Source organism: Daphnia pulicaria, chromosome 8 (assembly GCF_021234035.1).
Source record: "Daphnia pulicaria isolate SC F1-1A chromosome 8, SC_F0-13Bv2, whole genome shotgun sequence".
In the NCBI taxonomy this organism is placed as follows: Eukaryota; Metazoa; Arthropoda; class Branchiopoda; order Diplostraca; family Daphniidae; genus Daphnia; species Daphnia pulicaria.
Window position 1 is genome coordinate 7,140,539 of NC_060920.1, and position 13,112 is coordinate 7,153,650.

General features: G+C 46.9%; 1 protein-coding gene across 7 annotated transcripts in view; it reads left to right on the forward strand.

Annotated features, from left to right (window-relative positions):
- The window catches only part of LOC124310759 (tyrosine-protein phosphatase Lar-like), a 46,203-nt gene that overhangs the window by 11,232 nt on the left and 21,859 nt on the right, over positions 1 to 13,112 (forward strand). For all 7 annotated transcript variants that reach the window (XM_046774725.1, XM_046774724.1, XM_046774726.1 and 4 more), the window contains exon 3: positions 4,078 to 4,396. In XM_046774725.1, coding sequence (XP_046630681.1) covers positions 4,306 to 4,396 — 91 coding nt within the window. In that variant the 5' untranslated portion in view covers positions 4,078 to 4,305. The remainder of the gene's footprint in view (positions 1 to 4,077; positions 4,397 to 13,112) is intronic.

Consider the following 13,112-nt stretch of genomic DNA (forward strand, 5'->3'; position numbering starts at 1 on the left):
TCGGGTGGGTAGGAGGGGTGTGTGTGTGGCGTGCGTGGTGTGGTTTATTGATCGATGCCTACACTAGTGCCCGATGCGGCGTGAATTGTCAAATACAACCGAGTCGTCTCGCCCACCGTTAGATGGCATGGGTGTAGTGACGTTGCCTTAAATTTGGGATTGGGACCTTTTTGGCGGGCCGATTCGATCGACCTTAATTGAATTGAATCGATTTTAATTATCGGTCCGAGTTTTAAGCCTGGGAGGACACAGAAAGAGTCACGAACAGCAATCGAAAAAGAACAAAAGGTCATCTCGACCACGGCCAATCGACTTGTTCTTTTCTCTAACAAACAAACCCAAACAGCTCCAAACTCGTCGCTCAAGAGAAAATGAAAAATAAGAGAAATTGGAAGGTACTCTCTTCCATTTGTGCGTGTGTGGGGGTGTGTGATGATTGACGTTTTTTCTTTCTTCTTCTTTGGGTCCCTATTGATTTGTGGCTTTTCACAGGATACCTAACCGGTAACAGAGAGAATAGAAAGGGGGGGGGGGGAGAAAGGACTTGGTCTTAATACTCGCTGTCGGTCCCTTTGGGAAAAGCTTTTAATTTAGAGGTTTTCATAATGAAAAGGTGTTGAAAAACAACGTCAGAGACGGGAGAAGAGGTCTTTGTTTTCCCGTCAACAGGGGAGATATTTTTACCTTTTTTGTTTCTTTCTCTCTCCTTTGAAGATTATGTGAAAACGTAAGCCAAAGTTGGACAGGGAAAGGATTTACCCTGGGAATGGACACGTCCAATGGAATTCACCTTCACCCATTGTTTTTTTCTTCTTCGGAGACTTGGGAGAGAGAAACGGCTCGATAGGATTTCATAAAAATAGTCGAAACGATTCCGTTATTTCCGCGCATTTGCTTTCGGATTGGGAAATGATTTTAAAAAAAACATGAGCCTGGGATTGTTTTTTGTTTCGTTATTTCTGTTGTGATAGGTAAATCCCGAAAGATAGAAAGAGGATTGACTGACGGTATAGTCTATTAGTTTGCCTCCTCCCAGGTTCTCGTTGAAAGGGAAAAAAGAAAAGAGATTTGAGAGAGAAGATAGGGCAAGACACACGTCCATACCTCACACACCCTTTTCCCCAGTTGAAATTTTTTTTTGTCATTGGAAGTCGTCGTCTTCCTGGAAGAAGAAGAAAAAAAAGGATCGGGAGAAAAGGACAGTGTAATCCGATCAGAATCGCCTTTGCCAATGTTTTCACTTGACGAAAAAGAAAAGAAAATGCCAATAGAGTTTTTCTTCTTTCTTTCTTCTGGGAGGTGAGCTTTTTTTTGGCTTTTCTCGATATCGTACACACTCAAAGTTTAGTGTTGTATTTCATCCAGTTTGGGATATTGGCCGGGGTTTAGACGACACGCACGCATATACGCTGAGCTGCCCGGCCCCACTCTCGTCGACCGGCATTTGTTTTCCTTTCATTCTTTTTCAATGGGATTCGTTTCGTATTCAGGTGGGATACGGAGTGATGGTTTCGATAGACAAAACACGAGCAATACACACACACACACGGACGACGAGAGGGGGGGGGGGGTGGAGGGGCCAGTGTCATCGGACACAGACACGAACACAACACGAAAGACAAGCCAACAGTTTTTGACTTGCAATAATAATCCCTTCCTTTCCCTTTTTTTTCTTCTCCACTCCACTACCGACGGTGGATGGACGGATGGAATGTCTTAGCCGACGCAAGAGAAGGGTGGTTGGTGGGGGAGGGTTATTTGTCTTGTTTGTCTTCTTTCGTCTTTCTTCTCGCACACAGTGGCAACATTCTTCGTTGAAACTCTATACAAACAAGGCATAAGCCGATTGAATATTTAGACCGTGAGCCAGGGGGTACGCTACTCGAACAGGGAAATAAAGAAAAAGAGGCCCAACACATTTCGGGAGAAGTAGAAGCAAGAAGAAGAAGAAAAAGAAGAATAACGAGTTGGCCGGTCATGTCGAGCTGTAATGCGATTAATCAGTCCCGGGGAAAGGTAGACGCGTGAGTTCAGTACCTGTGGGTGTATGTGTGCTCTTGCTTGGGGTAGTAGTGAGTTACACAAGAGTCGCAAGTCCAAATGAATAGGCCGCTCTCTACCTCTCATCCGCTGGCTCTCAATCCATTAACGACGTGAAAAGAGAAGATGGGAGTTGGGAGGAGGGGGGGGGGAGCTGCACTAGCAGTAATAGAATTCCGCACTTTACTTTACTCTTTATCATGGGGGCGGCGGCCCCGAGTCTTATTTTTTGCCTTTGCTTTCCCACCCTGGAACTGGCGGAATGCTTGGGAGGGTCGGGAATTGGGATGAAGCCGGAAGAGAATCGTAAGGCGAAAAAAAGAAAAGTAATAATCAAAAAAGCTTCTTTCTCGTTACCTTTTGTTTGATTGTGCAATCAGAGTGTAGTGTAGTTGGGTGTAGAGCGCAGTTGGTCGGTGACTGCCGAGCAGAGGGGGACGACGACGACGTCAGGTAGCCAAGAGATGACTGGGCAGACTAGGGCGCTCCTTGGGTTCAACACTTGGATGGAATCGGGCGGCCCGGCCCAGGAACTCTTATCCTCGTTCGTGGACTGGTGTGCGCCGATCTGATGAAAGAACCCCCCCCCCCCCCCCACACACACACGGAGGGAGAGATAGAAAAGCGACTTGCGCATTTGAGCGATCCTTTCCAGCGGCGTTCCAGCTACTCATTTAGTCTGCCGTAGTCAGGGTCACAGTGCGGATGTGTACAAGTTTGCGCTTCACAAGTAACGAAACTCATCGGAGCACATTTTGGGCGCCAAAGTTGATTTTGATTTCTCTCTTCACTTTTTGTTGACCAGTGAATCGTCCGTCCGTCCGTGTGTCTCCCCCCACCTTTCCCCTCTCTCCCTCCCCAGTGTCCAGGGGCCCACCAACTTTCAATGATTGATTAGCAATTACCGAAAAAACCATTCCGCAAAAGGGTGTTCCGCTGGGTGGGGTGTGTGTGTTTGTGTGTGTGTGGTTGGAGGTGTACACACACGAGTCAAATAAATAATAATAAGGAAAAGAAGAAAAAAAGGGCCGGGTTCTAACGATCTAGTAATCCAGTCACTCACTCAATGGAATGGAATCCATCCAGCAACAGACCGGAAAGGAAGAAAGTCGTTGAAGAAAATGGAAAGGGATAATAATAATAACCAAAGAAAAGGAGGGGGCTAAAAAAGGGCAAATAAGGAATCGATGTGAAACACGCAAACTTGTCGTTGCCGTCTCCTATTAGGCTCCTAGTAGAGTCCCGCTATCCCGTCGACAAAAGGATCTCGTATAACCCACCCTCCACTAGCTTATTCAATTCCTGTTTGTGTGTGTGGGGTCACCGGAACGTTTCTTTATTTGGCCCCGACCATCAATCGTCTCTTCACCACCACCGCCACCCTTCTCTTCTTCCTCCCTGGACGCCCGGTTATTGGCACAACAATAGAAAGGGGGAAATGTCCACCAAGATTAGCGTAGCACAATGACTCATCTGTCGTTGGTTATCACCTGGAAAAGGCACGAATGAAAACATTATCTGATTGGGTATTTTCCTTGTCAGGAATAGAAAAGAGAGAAATTGAATAAATTACCATTATTATTATGCGATCCCACTTCCTCCTTCCCTCCTCCCGGCTGAAAAGCGACGACTCTCTGCCATAAAAACGGGACAAAAATGGCCGTCAGAACAATAAGGAAAGAGCAATTATAAGGTTGTTTTGTTTTGTTTTCTTCTTCAGTCTGTGGCGTGGAATGTGCAACTTGAACGGATGATACTCGACGTATTGGTTGTTACTCTCTTGTCTGCTCTTGTGCGCAATGTGCTTCAGAGTTGTCGATATCCCAGTGATATTCCTCCGTTTGCTCTTTCTGTCTTTCCACGTTGCGACGGGCAGAGAGGGCAAAGTTGTAGTACGTGCCAGTGTCTAAAGTGATCAGATCAACTGCTTAAAAAAAAAGAAAAAAGAAAAAACTAACGATTTTGGTTCGGGTTTGTTGCCATTATCTCATTTTTTTGTCTTGTTCTTGTTTCCTCCCCTTTGCTCGGTCGTCACAGGTTGAGCCACGAGTCGAATTTTGGCTCCGTGTGTTATCAGAAGCCTTTTCAAAGAAAATCACTACCAGATTTTCCTTTATCCAATTTTTGTTTCACTGCGAGCAGCCAAATCAGCAACAAAAAATCCTCAAAAAACGAAAAAGAAAAAGAAAAAAAATATTTTAAAATTGGGGAATTTTTGTTGGTAAAAGAAATCCCTCCACCGGAAAAGAGACACACACACCAAAAATGGAGCGGTCTGGCCGGCGACCGTGGCTCTGGTTCCTCACCTGCTTGACGCTCGTCTCCTTGTTCCAATTGATGCAATGCGCTGCCGATGGTGAGTCTAAAATTTTTCCTTTTTTTCTTTTCACATTTTTTTGGCGTGTGGGGCAAATTTGGCGGGCGAGTGGAAAAAAGAAATCAACCCGGAATTCAACTGGATTTTTTTTTCAAACACGGAGAAAGAGATAGAGGATGAAAGGAATGAATTGATCGATCGATTGACGTGCAAAACATCATTACCCACATCGAACTGCCTCTTTATTTTTTCCCCTCTCTTTTACGTCAAACTCTCCAAACTTTTACATTTTTTTTTCCTTCCTCCTCCCCTGGCTCGTGCCGCTCGTCATATTCGTACGGGGTGGAAGCGCAGGTTAAATGGCTGAGCCGGAGGACTTGTTCATCACATTATGGAAAAGTTGGAAATGGCAGCCGAGGTTTGCCTTAAAAGACTATTAGAGTACCCACCGCGGGATGAGAGAGAACAAAAAGGACAAAAGTTTTTTCTAAATTTTTGGGTGTTTTTTTGTTTCTTGCCTATTCCCTCGATGAGAGATGACACGCAACAAAAAACACGGACCACAAACTACGCGGTTTTGTCCGTGGCCAGCTACCGGTGTATAGCGCCCAGCCAAAAAAGGCTTCTTGGTTGCTTTTTGCTGGGCCAAGTTTTGAGCCCAGTTGGAGGCTAATAGACGGGGAAAGGGGCCACGTCCTCTCACAGGAGGGATCGACGTTGGACCCGAATAAAAAACAAAAAAAAGATGGGCCGGATCCCGTTGGCTCCTTTCGGCTATAACCGCATTTCCAGGCGGAGGTAAAAAAGGAAAAACGAGTGAGGGGAAGATGTCTCTCTAGGGAGGAAGAATGTGAACAACTTTCTTTTTCACGGGAGTTGCTCCCGCTGTTGGTCGGTCGGTCGGTCCGTCGTCAGGGCCGGTCGAACGTACATAAAGAAGAAAAGTAAACCCCAAACTCTTGTACACCATAAACACAGCCTGGAAGAGAGAAAGCGCCGACGTCGTGTGTGTGTGTGTGTGTTTGTGATTGTGATTGTGCTACTCCTGTTAGTTTGCTTTCTTTTTGTGTGTTGTTGTTGTTGCCGTTGTTGTACAACAGAGGACAAAGTTGGGGGTCCGATCCTTTTGTTGGCTGCGGGGAAACGTAATCAATCCATCCCGATTGCAAAAGGCAGAAACGGGTGACGGTTGATCCGAATTTTCACGAGGGGGGAAAAGAAAGAAGGAAAAGGAAAGGAGGTTGGATCCGCCATTGACGCAATCAAACACGTACGAGAGCCGCCGCCGCCGACCTTAGGAGAAGAAAAAAGATCCACCCGTGCGTGTCCCGCTCTTTCTTCTCCCTTCCGATGCAGCCAATTGGAAATGAATTGAATACAAAAGAAATAAGAGAGAGAAAAGAAAAAAGGAAAAATCATTGGCCGACGACGACTCTCTCGGAGGGATCCTTTTTGGAGTCGACGACAACCTGTCGCCATCATGTCGCTCGTTCAGCGAGTGGGGTGGGGGCTTGTTTGTCTCTTTATTTTATTTCAACTTTTGTTTCCCCTGGCAGACGTGCGTGCGTGAGGGACAGCGGGACACTTGCATTTCTTTAATTGGGACTCGGACTAGAAGGAGAAGAAAAAGAAGAAGAAGCGCAAAGTCAGCGCAAGAGGAACAAAAGAAAAGGAGAGAGAATTGACCAACAGCAGAGGGTCGGGATTGTTAATCCTCGTCTGTAGTTGGCCTCTGGCAATTATCCTTCCCTTTTTTTTCTTCTTCTTCTTCTTCTTCTTCCCGTTGTTGCCCGTTGATAGTTAGTTTATAGATCCCAGGCTAATAAAAGAATCGCCTTTGATTTATTCGGGCTCGGGATTTCATTCGAAAAGTTGTTGGAAACAAATCACCCCACACACACACACACACACGGAGCGCCATCAACTTTATAGGAAGGAGGCTCGAACTGCAATTGTGTATCATCGTCCATGGCTGATTCCAGGGCTGAGAAAAAAAGTTTTTCCCTTTCCCCATCCCCATCCCCCTGCACATACACACACACAAGACACACAGACACACACAGCGGGGCGGACAAGGAAATAAAAAAAAAGGGGAGTTTTGATTCGATTCTTGTTGTTGTTCCCATTGTGTGGTCTTTTCATCCGCTGAATACCAAACGGACCGCCATTGTAGTCCTCATCTTATTCCCGACTCTATACTCTTAGTGTATATATATATATATATATTGTATATTGTCTGTCCAGGATTTCCAGTCGACTTGGACGGGCCACGATTGTTCTCTTTTGCCCTTTTCTTCGTCTTCTTCTTCAAACAGTTGAAGGAGAGAAAACTCTTTTGTCGTTGCTTTTTACTCTATTGCTCCAGCCCCGGCTAGCCGGGATGGATCCATCCAGGAAGGATCGATCCTCCAATTCTCTCATAACTTCACTGGGGGCCACCACGAGCCGATGACGGTCTGTGTGTACTGCCGGCCTTGTTCTATTGGAATATGTTGCACCCCACCCACTCACGTCAAGGATCAGTTACACTAACGGCGTAGAGTGTGTGTGTGTGTAGCTGTAGATTGTGTCTTGTGTTTGTGCACTTGATGATGGGCGGGCGAGAGAAGAGGTCCAGGGGAGAGGCTAAAGGAATGGATCGAAAATCTGTGATGATCCGTAAGGAAAATGGGGGGAGTGGAAAGAGGGAGGGGTGGGGGCAATTAGCGACTCCTTGTCGTTTAATCCTCTCTCTCTCGCTCGCTGCTGCTTTTCCCTTTTTGTTGATGTTTTCATCCTTGGCACGGCTTAAAACAAGAGAGAACCCAAACACACGGACACACTTAAACCCCTTGGAGTGAGATCCAGGCACGGGCAGCCGGCGGTGATGTCCGGCTTTGTCTCCCTGGGACCCTGCCCGTTGTCGTCGTCCTCGTCGTCGTCGGACACGTTTGACACATGGAACGGGACGTCGCTTATCGATTGTTCCAACATTTTTTCGTCTTTTGTGTTTCCCCCCAACCGTTTTTTTTTTTTTTTTTTTCTGCTTTTTCTCTTTTGGCGACGGATTAACTGTGAAATGCGATGAGATGCGACGTGCAGAGAGACAGTCGGGACAGAGACGGTCGTCCGTCAGAACAACAAGGACCGTGAAAGTCCACAGAGTTGGAAATAAGAAAAAGGAAAGAAACGGATAGAGAGCAGAGAGGGGGAGAAGCACATCATCCTCATGACTGGATCGATGATTCAACCATCTCGTGACTCTCGTCGTCGTCGGGTCCATTCTGGACATATCTTAACTTTGTCCGTCCGTCCCCCCATCCCCCTACCCATCAATTGCTGTGTTCCTTGTTTTGACTTTTGCTTTTGGCTGGGATATATAGACTAGATTTGAGCTGATAATCGGAAGACGGGCGAACTCTCCAAACAGAAGCAGAACCGGAGCGGACGTTTGATTGGCAGTGATCACCCCGGGTTCGCCGGGTTGTTGTCCGGGCTCTTTCAATAACCGAGGACTGTAGACAATTCACAACGTTATGTTTCCCTTTCCATTTTGCCAGTCTGAGGATGGCCAAGGGATCCGGGCGAAGAAGAAGCTCGTGGACTATACTTAGTACCGACCAAGGATCTCTGATGTGTTTGTCTCGCTTCTCTCTTTTCTCTGTCTGGATCGAGTCTTTTTGCTTTATTAGTTATTGAAGGGCTGCGAGAGACTCGCATCCGTCCCTCATTTTCCAAGCGGGCGAGATTCGAACTTCGTATCATAGTACCTTCCATATCTTCCATCTTTATATCTCTCTCTACGCTCAGAGTAGTAGTGTGTGCGATACGGATAGTGGATGGAAATACGGGATCCATATCTACTAGACGATTCCAAACGTCAAATTGAATCTGAAATGAGACGGCGAGGGTTCGGTTTCGTCATTTTCCTTCCCGGTACTATGACAGACTCTGTCTTTTCTCTTCTCTCTCTCTTGCCTTTTCTCTCTTTTATTTAGCGATTTGATGGAATAAGAAAACACAAACACACAACAACAAAAAAAGAAGCGGATATCCATCATGACTTGACATTAACTCGGTTTTTTTCTCTTTTCTTTTCTTTCTCTTTTTGTGTGTGTGTTTGTGTGTGTCGGTTGGGAGTTGAAACTTGCCAGGGCGACGTGAATCGATTGTCAAATGGACATGTCTGTTGTCCGGTTATTAATGTTTCACTTTTATAGCTAGTCGCTTGTTTGAACTGTGCAATTGTAATCATCTTCCTTGTGGCCGTCGTCGCCCCGACAGCCGCAGGGAATTTGTCCAATTGATTTTGAATGCCAACACAAAATCCCGCCTGTCGGTCAGACGGACCAAGAGTCAAGTCGCAGAATGATTTGACGATGGATGGATGGATGGACGGATGAGTAAGTAGTCGGAACGGTGGTGGGCGAAGACATGTTTCGCCGATTCTGGATGGGCCCCGAGGCAACAACATCAACAACCCGGCAACTTTTGAGGGGGGAGAGGGAGGGGGATACTACGGATATATCCAGCGGTCGTCGACATAACACAGCCGGCGGGCGGCAATACTTCCGAGACGGGACACGGGCTGATGGGCAGACTTTTGATGAGTTAAAAGTTTCAAGCCAACCCGCCGAGTTTAGGAAATCATTCCACGATCAGCCATCCGTGTGTGTATGTGTGTATGTGTGTGCGGGGGGTATTATGCTACAGAAACTTTTCTCGGCCTGAGTTGTCTATGTTTATTTGTTTTCGTTTTGTCCGCGCGCCCAAAATTGCGACAGCCAGCAGGGCGGAAAACTCAAACAAAAAATAAATAGAAAGAAAAAGAAAAAAAAAAAAAGCCTGGGAAGTCTGATTGAAGTGTAAAGAATATTTTTCCCATTTATTGGTTCGCGCCACCCGCTAAGAATACGCCATCATTTCTTCTTGTTGTATTTTCTTTCTTTTCTTTCTTGCCGGTCGTTACTGTTTGGTTTTTTTGTTCTTTTTACGCGATGATGGGTCACACGAGTCGGTTGGTGGTGTGCAAGACGAGTGGCGGGGGGTTGGTGAGTAGTATGGCGCAGGCCGTCACCAGCGAGCGAGCAAGAGCAGCCTGTGGTGTAAAAGAAAAGAAACGTTTCCAGTTGCGTTTCTTTTATTTGGCGATTCTTTCTTCTTTCCTTCCCGTCATCGGCTGTTTGTTGGTTTCCTCTTACAAAAATGGGAGACACATCTCTCTTGTAAGGGGGGTTGGGTGGGAGGACGACGCCATATTTGAACTGCCGGGCCGTGACCCCGTAGACTTTTAACAGAGACATGCAGGAGCGTGTGTAATAAGTTTCGGGTCGATTCGTCTCATTCGCTTTTCGCCATTTTCCCCCCTCTTTGCCACGGCCCTGGCAATTCACTTTGTTGCTCTGCCACGCCCTGCAACTCTGCGAAATGAAGAAGCGGGAAGAGATGGATGGATGCGATGGATAAGCGAGGGATGGGGCATCCATCATTCAAGCGCCTTGAAACTGTTGCCAAGACTCTGATAGCGCCGCCATCTCGACTCGACTAGAGGCTAGAGGAATAGAGGTACGACGTGGTGGTATAGGTACCACCTTAATTCCATGCAAACAAGGCGGGCTAACAGTTGGAGGAGCAGTGCACGATAGATGGATGGATTGCCCGTCGGGTTGCCCTCGGCAACACGTGAGCAACCGTCTCTCTTATCTCGTCTCTCTATTCCATTTACTTTGTGTCTTATTATAATAAAGTGATGATGATGTTCTCGTCTGGCAAGACTCGCTAACTTGTGCCGGGCTCATCTGTCTCTCTCCACCTCCCTTCCTTCCTCCACGAAACTTGACACATAAGGTGAGTGTGTGTGTGTTTTGCCAAACGGGTTTGTTGTTGTTGTTGTTGCTCCTGCTGCTCCAGTCACTGTGAGCGGAGCAAACTGAGATGGAAGAGCGACTTTTGGGCGGCGGGAGAGAGAGTGACGTAAGCTGTTCACCTTTACCGAATTGTTCTTATCTGCTCCTCTCGTCAGAGTTTCGGTTCCTTTTTTTTTTAAATATGTATTCCAGATCTGAGATAGTCTGCGCTCTTATTTTGATTTGATTTGATCGATATTCATGAAAAGGAAGATGGCGGGAGAATCAAAGAAAGAAGTCAAAGGAAACAGTTTTTGTTGTTGATCCGACTTTTTTGAGTTGCGAGTTTTTCTCTTGCGTCGCAGGAGACGGGATTCAGGCAACTGCAGACATTCGTGCGGAATGTTTAGTCGGCAGTCTGGCATACAAAATGGATCGCGACAAAAGAGATGATTGTTTGAGATTGTCTGGCGCTGCGACGGTATATAATACGCACACACACACACGCAGCCTTTCGACATTGAAAAATGTTTTGAAAAGAATAGGCCCCATTCTGCCGATGAAAAAGTTGCTGTTTCTAAACTCCTGTTTTTCTTCTTGCTTCCTTATTTATTCCTTAATGAGGATCGACGACGACAGTCTCAACGTTTTCCTCCTTCCCAAAAAGAAAGAGAAGAAGCGAGATGGGGGGGGGGGTCGGTCTGTTGCTTTTTTCCTCGGCGGCTATGATCGAGGCTAGATGAAGCTGAAAGCCCTAATAATCCCTCTTCTTCCGCCCTCTTTTGTGCACACACACCCACTCTGGCCACCACCCGTTTTTATGAACTTGGCGGATGAACTATGACGTGTCACTTTGTTACACAAGCCTTTTTACGGCTTGTCGCTGGCCGTAGTGTGAAGCTCAAAGAGTTGCAACTGGCAAGGGAAGAAAAAAGAGGATCACGAACGGACTGTTTGCGGTCGAGTTCCAACTTTTTCTTTTTTATTTCGGGAGTGGTGGTGGTGGTGGAATCGGAAAGGGAAATAAAAAAAAACTCAACTCTTCTCGCACCCACGCCCCAACTATTAGCCAAACTTTGACGGGTTCTTCCTTCCTTGCTCAATTATCTTTTGTGTCACATAAATCTATTGGCATTCTCCGCTGCTGCTGCTGCCGCTGCTGTCTAATCCAGCTGATTGGATTGCAGCAAAGTTAACAACAACAACAACAACAACGTTATTCCTTTAGTAGGTCTTCCCTGCGGCGTACGAGTTCCTGCTGTTGATAGTTTGACTATTTTGAATGTCCTTGTTTTGTTTGGGATTGATATGTCACCGGCGCTGAAAGGGTCGGTGGGTGGTTGTGGGTTGGGGTGGGTGGAAGGAAGGTGGTGGGGGGGGGGCGAACTTGAGAGTCTATGAAGTCGATGACTTGTTTCCGGTCCCTTCTTTATTCGCTTGTTCCTGTGTACGACAGTTGTTGTTGTTGTTGTTGTACGACTAGTAAGTCTGTGGGGTGCTTTTAAACGAGTCTTCCAAGGCCCTTTTGTGTGTGTAAAAACTCGGACTGGCGACTTGCGTGTGTGTGCGTGTGTGTCCGTTTTCTTTTGTCTCTTTTGGGACTCGTTGAGTCGCTCGTCCTCCGCTCGGCTGTTTTCGGCGTATCATGGGCGGCTCAAGTAGCCGGAGCCGGCCCCATCCGTCCGTCCGTTGGTCGGTCGGTCCTTTTCCCTTATCTTGACTTATTTAATGTCTACTTATCTTATCTCTCTCTCTCTCTCTCTCTCTCTCTCTCTCTCTCTCTCTCTCTCTCTCCTTTTTGCCTACCCTTTTCCCTTAGGAGAATCCGTAGTTAGACGAGGAGAGAGAGATACTGGCACCGGGTTTGTAGTTGCGCGCCTACGTCCGTCCAAGACGGAACACACACACACACAGACACACTTTGATGTGTGTCTGACTGTCTGCCGTGTGTGTTGGCGTTTTCCTTCGTGTTTAGTCGGGCAGAAGCGACGGGAGAAACGACCTCGTCAAGACTCGATTCTCAACGGCGCCATCAAATCCGTTAAAAAGTCCAGCGCAGGCGACTCGCCCTTCAAATATAATAAAAAAACAAGAAGAAGAAACAAGAAAAGTCAAAATGGCTTCCTCCTGGTTCCGTCTTAGGGGAATTTGTTGGGGCCATTACAATTTTTCTTATGGATATGTAAGATGCAGGGGAAAAAAGTTGCGGTCCTGTCGTCACGGCTTGTGTCTTTAGGAGCGAATCGATAGACTCACCCGCTCTTCTCTCTCTCTCCTTTTGGCACCTTCCGTCCTCCTCCTTCACCCTCCACGCCCGTTTTCGGCAAATGCTTTTGGCTTGCCAACGCAGTAGGTCTCTGGTGGCCCAACCCGGTGCGAAGGGCCAACACTTTTCTTCATTTTTCTCTTCTCTTCTCTCGCCCCCCTGAAATATAACGAACGGTACACTAGCTGCAGTAGCTGCTACTGCTCATTACCATAGGTGTGTCAAGGAGGTCTTTGAAGAGTGTGACGCACTTGATAACGGGAGCGACCGTGATGATTTTCACGGCAAACGGGACGAGTTGAGAGTCAGTCAGGAGCTCGGTGATGGATGTACGGGGAAATAAAAAAAGGAAAAAATAGAAGAGAGAGAGAAAGAGATGGGGGAAAAGCCATGCCATGTAGGAGGAGGTGATGGACGAGGCGGGAGCGGCGCCACTTTTAATAACATCACACCTAGTCGTTTGAGTTGAGGGTGGGTGGGGGTTTCTCCCTGGTTCGCGTTAAAAGTTATAACAAGGAGTGATGAAGAAACTCACTTGTACTCTGCTCTTTCTCTCTCTCTCCCGCCCACTGTTTGCTCCTAGCGTTTGGCTTTTCCGCCGCGCTGGGAAAGATGAGAAATGCACTTGATCGTATTTTGTTGTTGCATTAGACCTTCCTTCTCT